The sequence below is a fragment of the Cygnus olor genome, chromosome 9 (assembly GCF_009769625.2).
Source record: "Cygnus olor isolate bCygOlo1 chromosome 9, bCygOlo1.pri.v2, whole genome shotgun sequence".
In the NCBI taxonomy this organism is placed as follows: domain Eukaryota; kingdom Metazoa; phylum Chordata; class Aves; order Anseriformes; family Anatidae; genus Cygnus; species Cygnus olor.
In genome coordinates this window covers 9,823,849-9,836,842 of record NC_049177.1, presented here as the reverse complement: position 1 = coordinate 9,836,842, position 12,994 = coordinate 9,823,849, and the positions used below count along the sequence as shown (strand labels likewise).

Here is a 12,994-nt window from a genome sequence, read left to right as displayed (position 1 = left end):
AGACACCGGAGAAACTTGTGGAAGGGATGATGACTGTGCAGGAAGAGTTCAATAAATTCAGCTGGAATCAGGCTAATGACACTTAAGCTAACAGATGCAGGAGAACCTATGCTTTGTCTAGAAAGGAAGCTGTAAAATCCTTGTACCTGTAAGTCCTGTCCTGAAGAAGAAAACAGAGAGTGACAAAATTCAAGGCTATACACAATGAAGGGCAGACTGAAAAACCAAGTGCCAAGCTAGCCCAACTAGATCATCTCATTCTCAAGCTGGTTCAACCACTTCTTGTACTGTGTTTGCTGATTTGACAAATTACTTACACAATTAAATAAATTGGTTCAAGTGTTTATACATTAAAATTTACACAAAGTTAACCAAGATGCATTTTTTTGTAACACAGAACAAGCCTAGAGCTATAAAATTCATAATTATTAACCCCAATAGAAAGGTCCTTTAAAACAAATATCTTGACAGAAAAACTACTGAAACGCTTCACAGGAAGAGCCAGTTCAGCTAGTTCTATATGGTCAGAAAATCAAGTGGAGAGGTAGTTACAACCATAAATGAGAAGATCTGGCAAGTATATTTTAAAATGGTTATAAAACTCTTCAAAGAACTTGGTTCTGCACTGGGCACATAGTGCTAGGATGATGTTTGACTACACTCTTCCTTTTTCCCTTACTACTTCTATGCTGCGGCCAAATCCTGGCTATTTGTTACGGAACGTATTAGGAACATAGGCTGTAATCTCTGCTGACAACACATTTTTACTCTGAACTTGCTTTCACTAATGCAGTTTTCTCTTCACCAATTCTTTTAATATCCAAAGCTACCCTAGTTTCAAAGCTACCTAGTTTCAAATGTTGCTCAGTATTTCCTTCTGTTTATTCAGTTCTTATCAACAATACCTGATTTATTTCGTTTTCAGTATTTCATCTGCAGTCATTGCCTGGCATACCAAATTCAGGCTGCGTGTTTTAGCCCAAGATCTCTATCACCTTGCTCTGTCCCAACTAACAACAGTGCTGTTTCTCGCCCTTTCTATGCTGTTGTGCCAGTAACAGAAACCTTGATGATGTTTTATTGCCCACTTTAACTCAATATATTAAAATAAACAAAAATAAATGCTTATATTTTGTATAAATATCTAACAGAAAGAGATGTTACTGCAATGTTTACAGGGTGGTAAATTTCCTGTGCTACTAACAGTTCATTCCTTTTTCTGCTATCCTGAAAAATTATTCTTTTTTATTTTCAGTGCCCCATGGGAAATTTTAAGGAACATTGTTTTGTAAGGTCTCGAGCTCACCTAATAATCAATGGATTTGATTCTCCTTTTGTCATTTATTTTTATTACTTTAAAATACAAATCAATGAATAAGTATGTGAAAAGTCTCACTGGGGCTTCCTATAACCCCCATTAGATAATGAAAACGTCAAAGCAGAGAGTTTAAACACACTACACTGATTAACACAACTCAGCAAAACCCACAGAAGAAAGCAAGACTATTACTTACACAGTCTTTTTGTCCTGTCGCAGGAGTTTAGAAGAAAATTCACTAAGCACTTCAAGGAATGCAAGGTTAGGAGGTGGATAGTCTTGTCCTTTTTGATTCTGATATTTGAAGGCAAACTCTATTCCATCTCTACAGTAAAGAAGTTTCAAAATTTTCAGATGTTTGTTAGAACATAAAAAAAGTCAGCCCATCACCTCCAAATGCTGCCCCAAATCCAAACTGTGATAATCCTAACTTTTTCTAACTTTTTTTTTTTTTTCATTACTAGCAAACAGCAGCTTTTGGATATAAGGGGAATCAAATGCTCCCTCTGAATTTATGAGGACTCAAACTCAAAGACAAGGTATTGCCAGTTGCCTGGTTAGAAAGAACTTATCAAAACGTAAGAAACTTGGCAGGTGCTGAAAGACACTGCCTTAAGCTGGAATGGCCAGTTGGCTCTTTCTTGTTTTTGCATGAAGCAGAAGCTTGTACAAGATATCAGAAATAACAAGATAAAACTTATGTGTCAAGAGTCAGAGAAGAGAATTTACTTACCGGTACACTGATCCATCCCTTATCTTTGCTTTATCATTTAAGATTAAATAAAACAATTTATTTTCACATTACCCAATAAAGGCAAATGCATGTCTGGACCTCTCTTTTTCTTCTCACAGTTAAGTGTCTAGCAGCATATTGATTTCCTTTCAGGTCCTGCACTCCAGAAACGAGTGCAGGAGAGAGTGGATGGGAAGCACAGAATGACTATAAATCTTAAAAAAACTGTTGGTACTGGTAAATTTGAGCCTAAAAATGCTCACTCAATTACATTCACACATCTTGAAGCTATAGTCACAAGACCTTCGCCTAGGACTTGGTCTCAGATGCCTTTACACAAACAGCGAGCACTCTAGCTCGAGGTGTAACAGCCAGGATGGCAACATTGCTGAGATGCCAGGAATGGGGACCTTTCACAGGGACATGCATGGTGTATCTGCAGCTCTGGTTCTCCTAGCAATTGCATTGCAGTGACCATGGCAGAGAAGTAGATGTTGTGCCATCCTAGTTTGCTCACATGCCCTCTCATAGTCTGCTTGCTGAAAGGTTCTCTTGTCAGAACAAAGGTATTTACGCTATGAAAAAAGCCTTGACGAGCATAAAGGATGCCCAAAAATGTACTTGACAAAGTGGCCAAGTCTCGGCCTGGTGATTACATCTATTTTCCTTTATTTTCATTACTCACCCTCAGTTTCAGTCACTTTGAACCATTTACTACAGCTAAAGGAACTTTTTTCTTTTCAGAGGGATCCAGGTTCACTGTGTATTACAACATTCCCCCTGAATTCTGGAAAAGGACTGACAACATGGGCCAGTTGTTCTCAGTACCATGAGAAGTTATAGGGCATGCAAGGCTGAGGGTACTGAGATAAGACAGACCATCAAAAGACTCTTTCAGAATCTATGTGTTTTTTCACTGGAAGTCTTCACTAGTACTGATGACATGACCAGTGACTGATGACAGTGTGGGAAGAAGCTGCTTCCTCACACTGAGAACTACTTTAGAAAAAAATTGCTGCAGATGGCCTCAGGCCTGGATGCTTAAGGAAGCAGCAAAAAATGATGGTGGGGACTGAGCGTGACAGAAAATGCGTATCGCCTTACATATACATCATGAGGATAAATAACTGTCATAATTAACCAATCAGAATAAAAAAGATGTCGTCTTCAAAGCAAAACAACAGCATGCTTAACTTGAGATATGAAGGAACTCGCATTACTTTTTAGTATGAAATATCTCACACTTTTCCCATCTGCAGTATGACACACTATTTAGCAATGTGACTGGAACGGTCACACTCACCACCTACACTGGTGCCATCTGGACTACAGGAGTAGTGCTAAGACGTCACCTTTTGTTTGGACAAACATTACAACTCTCCAAGAGTTCCCCAGATATCTGCTGATAAAGCTTAAGATGGGTAAGAAGGAGAATCTGGGGTTTCTGTCCAGACTTAGGAGGGACGTGTAAACTAGCAGGTACAATTCTTCTGATATCCATCTTCATATAGGACTTATTTTTTCTTCAGCTCCTCCAAACCTCTGTATCACTCATGTTTTTTTCCTGGCCATATTTGTTCTATTATTTGCATCCTTTCAGATACAAAGTCCTGATCATTGCTTTGCTAGTCTTAGTCTAAACACTCTGAGACAGCAAACGTTAATATTTTAACTTTTTTATGGCATGTGGATGTCATAATTTAAATTTAGAAACACCTTTCTATGCTTTCCTACGCACTAGTTACATAAAAAGCCTCAATCTGCTTAAGAAAAATTAGAGCACAAAATATTTTTGGAGTATCTTTTTATAAAAAACTCTAGGTGCACACAGAATCCACAGTGTTGTGTTACAAAGAGCTATCTACACTTGTCAGATACAGTCCACACAACTGTGTATGATAGCTAAGGTTTTACCTGAGATAGATAAACATGGTCATTCCAATCACACAATTAAATAGGCAGCAGCTAGTTTTTCTTCCTTTCTTACATACATAGATATGTGTTTACCCCCCATTATTTTTCTACCTAAATTAGAAGAAATAAATCATTATTCCAGGACCAGGTTAAGATTATGTCCCTGTAGAAGAGGTATATTGAGCAAAACTTCTAATCTGACGTAATATAAAAATCTAGTTTATTTACCACCACTCACTTGTGTAGTGTGGCCACAGCCTCTCTTGTCTTGATCTGATCCAAGCCAAAAGTGAGGGCAAACCGACGGGCCAATTCCTTAATTCCACTAACATGGGCAGATGTCCTGTCCAAATTAGGACCTTGCTCCTGAACAAGCTCATTGAACAGCTAGAGAAAGAATTCAGTTGTTAAAAACTGTGAGCTAGAAAACACATTTTTTGACAAAGACTTTTATTCTTAACCTGTTAGGGCTATGAATGGACATTATAACAACTTTTTTAACAAAGACCTAACAGAGTTCACTTACATTCATTTTCTAATCCACTTCAGTTCCCAGACCTTCTTCTGTGTAATTGATATTCACCAACTGTCCCCCACCTTGTACTTGTGTGGAAAATAACTCCTAAGCAGCATTTTGCACATAACTTCATTGGATTGTATCTATTGTTTTCTGAACTCATCAAGAGTTTTTGCATCAATGATTTTGCATTCTTATGCTGCTTTCTAAAGTACTTGCACCACCCATCAGATCAGTATCATCTAGGAATTTAGGAACCAAATTTTCTATTCCATCATGCAAGACAATGAATATCTGAACAGCATTACAGGGTAAATGCCTTCAAAGCTTGCTTGATAATGCCATTTCAGCACAATAATGATTTACTCAGTAATTTTCCAATCACTTCTGTATCTTCTTATATTACTGCCATTTAGACCACATTTTCCTAATTTGCTAATGACACTAACAAAGGAGACTGTGTCAACAACAATATTAAATCAAATTGCATTAAATATACTCGTCTCCTATCCACAGGCTCTATTACCATATAATTAATGAAAGCTGCTCAATTTTACATGATTTCTCCTTGACAAATTGATACTGGCTGCTACCTATCACTTAGAAACTTGCCAATAGCTCGTCTAATATATATTTTTTTTCATGACATGGTATTAGGCTATACACAGTTGACAGGTATGGCACCTGGCTTCTTCTTCTCTCCAAGTTCTGACAGGAACTAATTTGACACTTGCCAGTGTCAATTCTTCCAATTCTTCTGGAATTTCTTCTATTTTTCTCACATTTTCACAGATCTCACTCAGCTTTCAGATTGTTATAGGAAATCCCTTTGTACTCTGGAATGAATTTTGGAAGGCCCAGCCAATTTGAAAACATCTAACTTATGTAAGAAATTTCTCTACGTAATGGATATAGCTGGAATTGCCAGTGCCGAAACAGTATTTAGTGAAACACACACTTTGTGCTGCCAGCAGAACAAGGATGGTTTTTGAATCAAACTAAGAGTTTATGGTTGATATAAAGTAAAGTCTTCAGAGGAAAAAAACATGCTTAATAATACTGAAAGACTTAAACTAAATATGTCAAAGTTTGAAAAATCAATCAATATTTAGACAAAATAGAAAGATGCATTACTTCCAGCTAATTATAAGGAGAAAAAGTCATCCTAATTCTTCTTGTTTGATAGGTACCAGTAAACAAACACTATGAATCAGCTTGGACCAAACTGCCATCAAGGCTTTTTTCTCCCTTTCTTCCACTTTAATCTGGCAAAACTTTGCCTATTGTTGTCTTAAGAATACAGAGGTTAAAGAGACAAAGCAGTGGTGATAACTTGAACTGAGGAGCAAGATAGTCTCTTAAAGGAAGTGTACTTTTTTTTGCTTCAATGTAAAGGGCACCAGAGAAAAATCCTGTCCAGTATTTGTTGCAATGAAGGACTTCTAATAAAAATCAATATTCTTACCTGTTGCAAACTGAGAATGAGTGTCTTTGCACACTGGATTTTATCAATTTGCCTTGTTTTGCTCAGGGTTTCCTTAATGATATCTCCATAGTCATTGTAGTACTAGGAAAAAATGTGGGGAAAAATCCTTTAAAAATTGAAACTCATATAAATTTTCACAGCTTTTCTTATAGAAAGATTACTTGCAGTTCTTGTCTTGAAAAGGTAACTTTTTTTTTTTTTTTTTAAAAAAGACCAAAAAACAATTTCAAATACAGCTTGAAACCACTGCTCTGTCTTTGTGATGACTAACCTCTTACAGAGAGACAGGTGGGGTACACCTGGCAATCTGCCATGTACTGAGGGGCTTTATGTAGCTTGGTAGTGTAAGGAGTGCTAACGTACATGTCTTCAGGTAGGTAAATTGCAAGTACAGGGTAAAGTGGCAGCTGAACAGCAAGTCTTTCTGAATTTCATTGGGCCTAAATATTGCATGGAAACACCCTATGTTGATAGTTGATAAAACATTCAGGTACCACAGACCCACTTACAACACCGAACTTTTTTACTGCTTTCCTGTTTAAAATGATATTTTCCCACAGAAAAAAAAAATTAAAAAATCTGCTTCCTTGTTCTGGCCAAGATTGAGAGACTCCCAGTGAAATATGACATTGAACAAACAACTGTTGTTGTGGATTCTAGGAACACCTTTGAGGAGCAAGATAAGAAATTCTCTGCAAAGGTAAGTCTCTCTGAAAATACTTGGTACCGTGTAGGACCAACTTTTGATGCTGCCTTTAACAAGGCACTCCTGCTGTGTAGGAAGGCAAATTCCGAGCTTACCGCTTCTCAGACAGGTATAATTTAAAAAGGAAAAACTAGTACAGAAATCAAATAAGGCTGGAAAAGCTTTCAAGTGTTCAATCTTTAATTACTGCACTGGAAGGAAGTAAAACAAGTGACCTGACACAACAATCTGTGTTCACTTAGGAGGGGGAGAATACACAGAGCTGTACCTTCATATAGTGTTTGAAGATATCAGCCGCTGCATGCATGTCTACAATGTCATAAATTATCAGCTTGCTGAAGGCAGCCAAGAGGTTTCTTCTCTTATGTAAGGCTTCTATTTTGTTAGCTTCATCTTCTTCATCTCCCTCTGAAAGCATCAACAACAATAAAAAAAATTATATTATGTTATATTCTAAAACAACGTTATTAAAGAGTAGCTTTTAGAAAAAAATCAATTATTTAAAATGAAGCAACAATTGTTGCAGGAGAAGCTAAAATCAAAGATGACTATTCTTGAATGTTAGGACCTTCAGGGAAGTTCAGGAAGATGACAAACCATTCACCAAGGATGCCGTAGTCCTGAGTAATACTGAACACAATCCACATGGAACTGAATCACTGATTTTCTTTACCTTGTGAAAGGCCACAATGAACAGTTGTTGAATGCTTTGTGCTTAGTTTTTGAAATCAAAGGACATTTGAAGATGCTTCTTTAACAAGACTGAACTATGAATGTTTCATATAGAGAAATTAGAAGCCAGTGCTTCTTCTGCATGCCTTGGATTTGCAGGCATGAAACCCATGGTCTTACAGCAGCAATAAACAACAGGAAATAAAATTCAGTTGGAAGAGAGATTGAGTGCTAATGTCATATGTATTAAATCCCCATGTAAGGATCCATTCTGTGAATGAAAATGAAACTATACACATGTGAAATATATTATCATATAGTAAAACCATATTACACGATTTACAGAAGAAAATGAAATCAGCTATAACAATTGTAATAATAGCAAATATTCTGTGGTATTTAGAAGAGATCATTCTTAATGGGAGTCTTCCAACCAGTCTGAAGAAATACAGGCCTGTGTAGGGGGCAGGAGGAACACAGTGTCACAGGGACTCTATTGCTGCACTCTTACTGTAGTTTCCACAGAGCCACAGTGTGTAAGTCATATATTGTACCACAGGACACCTCTTACAAGCAGTGGAGTTGACTGTGAGTATGTATACATGATGTTTTTTGGATGATTTAACCCATAGAATTGAAGCCCAATAGCATCCCCTCACCCCCCCTATTTTTCTTCATTTCTTTTTATAGTTACTGATATGTTCTGAATACCGAAAGTTGTAAATCATCACACGGACTTCATGGAGTCAGAGTAGCATTAGGGAATGGAGATTACATAAAAAGATCTTCATCCATCTTTTTGCTGTCTTCCCAGTCCAATCACAGGATGTTAAAAAACCCTAATGTTCCTCAAGAGCCAAGAAAAATAAATACTGTCCTCCTAAAATCTATTCTTGATTTATTATTCTGAACTTTGAACTCACAAAGTATGATTAACTTGTACTGTGGATTTCTGGTGAAGTTGTGTGTCAAAATGCATTCTTCTCAGGCCACTGTAACCCTTAAAAAGATGCTCAAAAAAGATGTTAGCTAGAAGGCTGAAAGGACCTTTAGAGCAAGAATAAATTCTCTGAGACCGTAGTTCTACCCACTACTGTCTTAACAGATCAAAAATAGCACTTACATGCCACCATAACATACAAGTAACTGAGTTCAATGGAAATTCAGAAAATGTGCAAAAAGAACACTACAGTACACATTCAGCACGTGTTTCATATTTTTCAACCATCTGGGAATCCATCGCTTGTCCAAAGATATTTAGGATTCAGAAGCTGGGTACCTCTGTATCTCACTTAGGCATTTGTAACACACAGCAGAAGCGACTTATTTAAAAACAGATGTCAATGACAAATCCAATCCTCCCTGACTGAAAGCCAAAAATCTCAAGTCATCCTTCTGAGGAAGTAGAGATGCTTTAACTCCCGCTTCTCAAAGCATGGCCACACACACACAGATGCCTAGGAAATAACAACAAAGCAAGCAAGCACACGCAATACTTCTCCAAGCAGTCTCCCAGTCTCCAACGATTTTCAAATCAATCCTAAGCTTGATTTATTATTTTTTTTTTGGGGGGGGGGGGGCGGGGAGGGAAAAGCAGAGTGGGTATTTATTTAGTAACACCAGAGTTTCTTAAGACCATCCTTGCCTAGAGCTTTGACGGTAAGATTCGCCTCACAATCCTGTAACTCTGTTTTGAAACTTGAAAGGATTTTTCTTCCATGTACTGTTCTGTCGTACTTTTTCCCTTGAAGCCATACTAAATGAAGTCTGTCACTGAACTAAGACAGTATTTATTTTCAAAAATACTGCAAAGGAAAAGATCAGTAAATAGTTTTGCACGGATTAATAAAATGTAGTTTACAGGCCAGTCCCATGTCTTCTGAAAACACCCATTTTTATGAAGTGAACTTTGTAACTACTTTTTCTTCTTTAACAGACATAACATTGAATACTTCATATTCACACTTATCTCCCCCCCCAATAAAGAACAGTAATTCTGAAAACATTTTTGAGCAAACTTTTCTGAAAATTCTATTTTCTTCTCTCTTATGTGTTTGTTACGAAAAAAGATAAGTAGGAAACACGAAGGCTAAACATACCCATGCTCTGGTTTTCATCATCTTGGTCAATGAAGACATGGTCCATCACAAAACTGAGAAGCTCTGACTGAAGGCCTGAGTCTGGATTAAACACCAAAGGCTGAAGACCTTCTCTACCTCCAGTCATCAGCTGATGACTAAAAATCATCAAGAGATCACAAAGCAACATGAAAGCCTGAAAGGTAAAAGAGATGTATTAAGAGTAAGAAGCATAAGTCAAGTAAGTGCAAAACAAAATAACATTCATCTGATTTCTAAACATTTTCGCACTATTATTAAACACCCGTCCTTAACTGTACTGATTCATAGCTTTTTTTGTGCTGTGAGAAGTGTTCACTAGGGTTTCCATTATCTTTAAAGTATTATGCCTTTTATTTCTAGTGTTGGGAACTGTGTTTACCCCTCTTACCACGTCCATGATACTACACTTCCATTTCTTCTCTACGAGAACTCTAAATATACCTATGCTCCAAGGACTGTAGTAAAGAAAAAACACCTCTTGTTGATAAACAGATAGAAAAGTTAAACGAGAAGAAAAAAAAAAGAGTAACATTATAAGGGAAAATCCAAGCTGAGTCATTCTCAGATCCTGAAAATACAGGGAAACAGATGTAAGCAATGAAATCCTTGCAGAATTTCACTAACAGTTCTCTGTGGAAACAATCAAGTAATTCTGCATGGCTTTCAAATCTAGGTAACAGTCCATCAGGGCAGAATTTTTAATGATTTTTACTCATTACTGTTATACCCTCATTACCTGGGAAAAGAGAAAAAGTAGCTATAAATAATTTTGTTTCTTTCAAGGGTTTATCTGTATACTCTCATGCATGAGAATAATACTGTTCTCCCCAATGGCTTATGTTGGAGCATTATAGCCAGCTGTATTCATTTGCATTACATTCAATGCCTGAGCATCTTTCAGATAGTATTTCTTAATCATTTTAGTTTCTCTATCTTTAACCTTTGGTTCTGAGAACGGAGAAAGACAGGAAGGTTTAAAGTACAAATGTGCAAAAAGACTCCTAGAAGAAAGATCAACGCTGGATATGCTGCATCTTTCCCAGGAGCCTGCAGGAGTCTCACTCCGGGCAGTATCAATCACAATTCCCAGGTAGGGGGTAGGCCAAAGGGGTTTTCAAATGAACACAGACTGCAGAATAGCCCTGTCTGATTCATGAAATCCAGCATAGGCTTTAATTCAGCCCTATATTCCCCTCTACAAACAGCTGAATGCATGCTTTTATAAACTCCCACCTATTAGTGTTTAAGACGGACTTTAGAACAAGTGTTTAGGTAGGTGAGGAGAAACACAGTTAAATGTGTATTTAAACATACTTTTGAACCTTCAGAAAAGCTGTGAGTGAGAGCAACCTGCTTTACAAACCTCCAACATGAAATCTTCGTGAATTCTGAGTGTCATAGCAGCTCACATAGCAGCTCTCGTGGAGTATGTTATAAAATCTGAGTGAGCTACACTTACACAAGAACAAAATGCAAATAGTTGTAAACCATGATCAATTTAGACTTTGGAGACAGGTGCCAGTATTTGGGATTTTTCTTCACAGCATCCAAAAAACATTGGGATTGATTTCAGTGATGATCTCAGCTGCTCTAAACTCCTTTGACATGCATTTGACATTTGACATTCAAGCTAATACTAATGTAGACCTCTAAAAAACAGGTGGATACAAATTACACACTGAAAGTTTTTATTTCTGATCAATATAAAGACAGCATGTACAAATGTCTATATATTGTAAATATGTCTAGTCACAGATGTATTTCACTCAGTCTAAGAAAATTTGGAATGTTTCAGTTCTGTTTCTAATAAATACTTAACACTTTTTTCTCTCCTTCGATATGTAATTGATCCTCTCTGAGAATAATGTATAGATTACGAAACAAATAAGCTAGTGAGAAAATATAACATGAATTCTCAAAAGATCTAGCAAAATAAAAGGATTAAGGAACAGTTCCTGCACTTGCAGAAAGAGACTTTTTAAGGAAGAAAATTAAAAAGTTCATAGAAGAATTAGTTGGAAGGTCTCTAGCCCAACCTACTCTGACTGGGACTCTTGCTGTCTCTACATCTGGTTGGCCATGGCTTTGTCTAGCAGAGTCTTGAAAACTTCCACAGAATTGTGAACTGAAAAGGAGCTTCTAAGAAACGTTTAAATTACCAATGAAAAGAAGATTTGAGAGAAAGAGAATTAAAACATTTCAAAATACATCAAGCACAAAAACATGGCAGTAATGGTATGGATCATTTACCATTTGTTGATGTAGAAGCAACATTAAACCTAGTTTATGCTAGAATCGTTAGTATTTTCATGAAGTTAGACGTTATTTTCACATTATACAATGTTAATAAAATATATTCTATGTTAAGAGTAACTACTCAGAATACTAAATATAATTACAAAACTTAAATCTGCTGCAAGACAATGACATATAAGAGTCCTTTAAAAATACATAAGGTGGGAAGATCTCTGAGCCTTTAATATTCATATTTATCAACTTGCAGAACACAGCGTAAATGCCAAGCAGAGCTATCTTTTGAAAAAATAAAACTATCTCTTAAGAAGTATTATCTTTTAAAAAAAACATAAGCAAGTACATGTGTGCCATTTAGTTACAGGCTTTGCAAAATCGTGGAAGTGCTGACACAGAAATGCAATTTTAGACAACTAAAAGATGTCAACAGACCTGATAGAAATCAGCAAACATTCCTAAGATCTTTGCAAACAAAGCAGCTACTGTTTATTGTAGAGACCACAAATTATTTCAACAAGTCCTTGGATTTAATTTCTTTTATTTCAATTTCTAGACATACATAGCAGAAGCTTCTCACTCTGTGCATGTGTGGCTTTCCAAAAATCTAACACAGACAACTGGATAACTACACTGAATCCCCCAAAATGGATACCTTACTATCATTATATTTCATAAACACAAACCTTTGGCATACGCTCATAATGCAGACAAATGTACGCACTTACGTTTTCAGTCAGCTTTCCAAATAGGGAAGCACAGCACCCTGAGCTGTAATGACCACATTCACGAGAATCTAAAAAAAACCCCTCCAGATCTTGTTTTTTATATAACGAAGACACTGTGTAACTGGATATTTTATTCTGATTTACCAAGGCAACATAACTATCAGTCAAGCAACTAATTTTGCATAGTGTGAAACTACATTCTTAGTGTAATTCAGAGTATTTTTGTAAAATTAATTAACATAGATTTCCTGCTAGAAAATATACAGAAGTACGATGTGTACTGCTAGAAACCTCAGTTTTCTCTCATTAGCCACCATGGGTAAAAGAGACCCAAAAATTAGCATGCATTGCTACATTTAATGGAATTATTAGGATGACAAAATAATGATAAATATCAAGGCTTCAATTTTTCCCATCTAAATTCAGACATTTGACTTGTGTAGGAAAGTAGTCACTCTAAATTCTCTATTACTCAATACTAGGGAAAAAAATCCAGAAATACACAGAGAAAGATTTAGCCAATTTGAGGTCTCAATCATCCTCTAAAAGT

The 12,994-nt window shown here is 36.5% G+C and overlaps 1 protein-coding gene across 10 annotated transcripts in view; it reads right to left on the bottom strand.

Moving 5' to 3' along the window:
- STAG1 (stromal antigen 1) overlaps window positions 1-12,994 on the bottom strand; it is a 183,452-nt gene that overhangs the window by 13,680 nt on the left and 156,778 nt on the right. For all 10 annotated transcript variants that reach the window (XM_040566489.1, XM_040566487.1, XM_040566485.1 and 7 more), the window contains 5 exons: window positions 9,446-9,620; window positions 6,943-7,082; window positions 5,948-6,049; window positions 4,204-4,352; window positions 1,515-1,643 (listed from right to left, as the gene is read on the bottom strand). In XM_040566489.1, coding sequence (XP_040422423.1) covers window positions 1,515-1,643; window positions 4,204-4,352; window positions 5,948-6,049; window positions 6,943-7,082; window positions 9,446-9,620 — 695 coding nt within the window. The remainder of the gene's footprint in view (window positions 1-1,514; window positions 1,644-4,203; window positions 4,353-5,947; window positions 6,050-6,942; window positions 7,083-9,445; window positions 9,621-12,994) is intronic.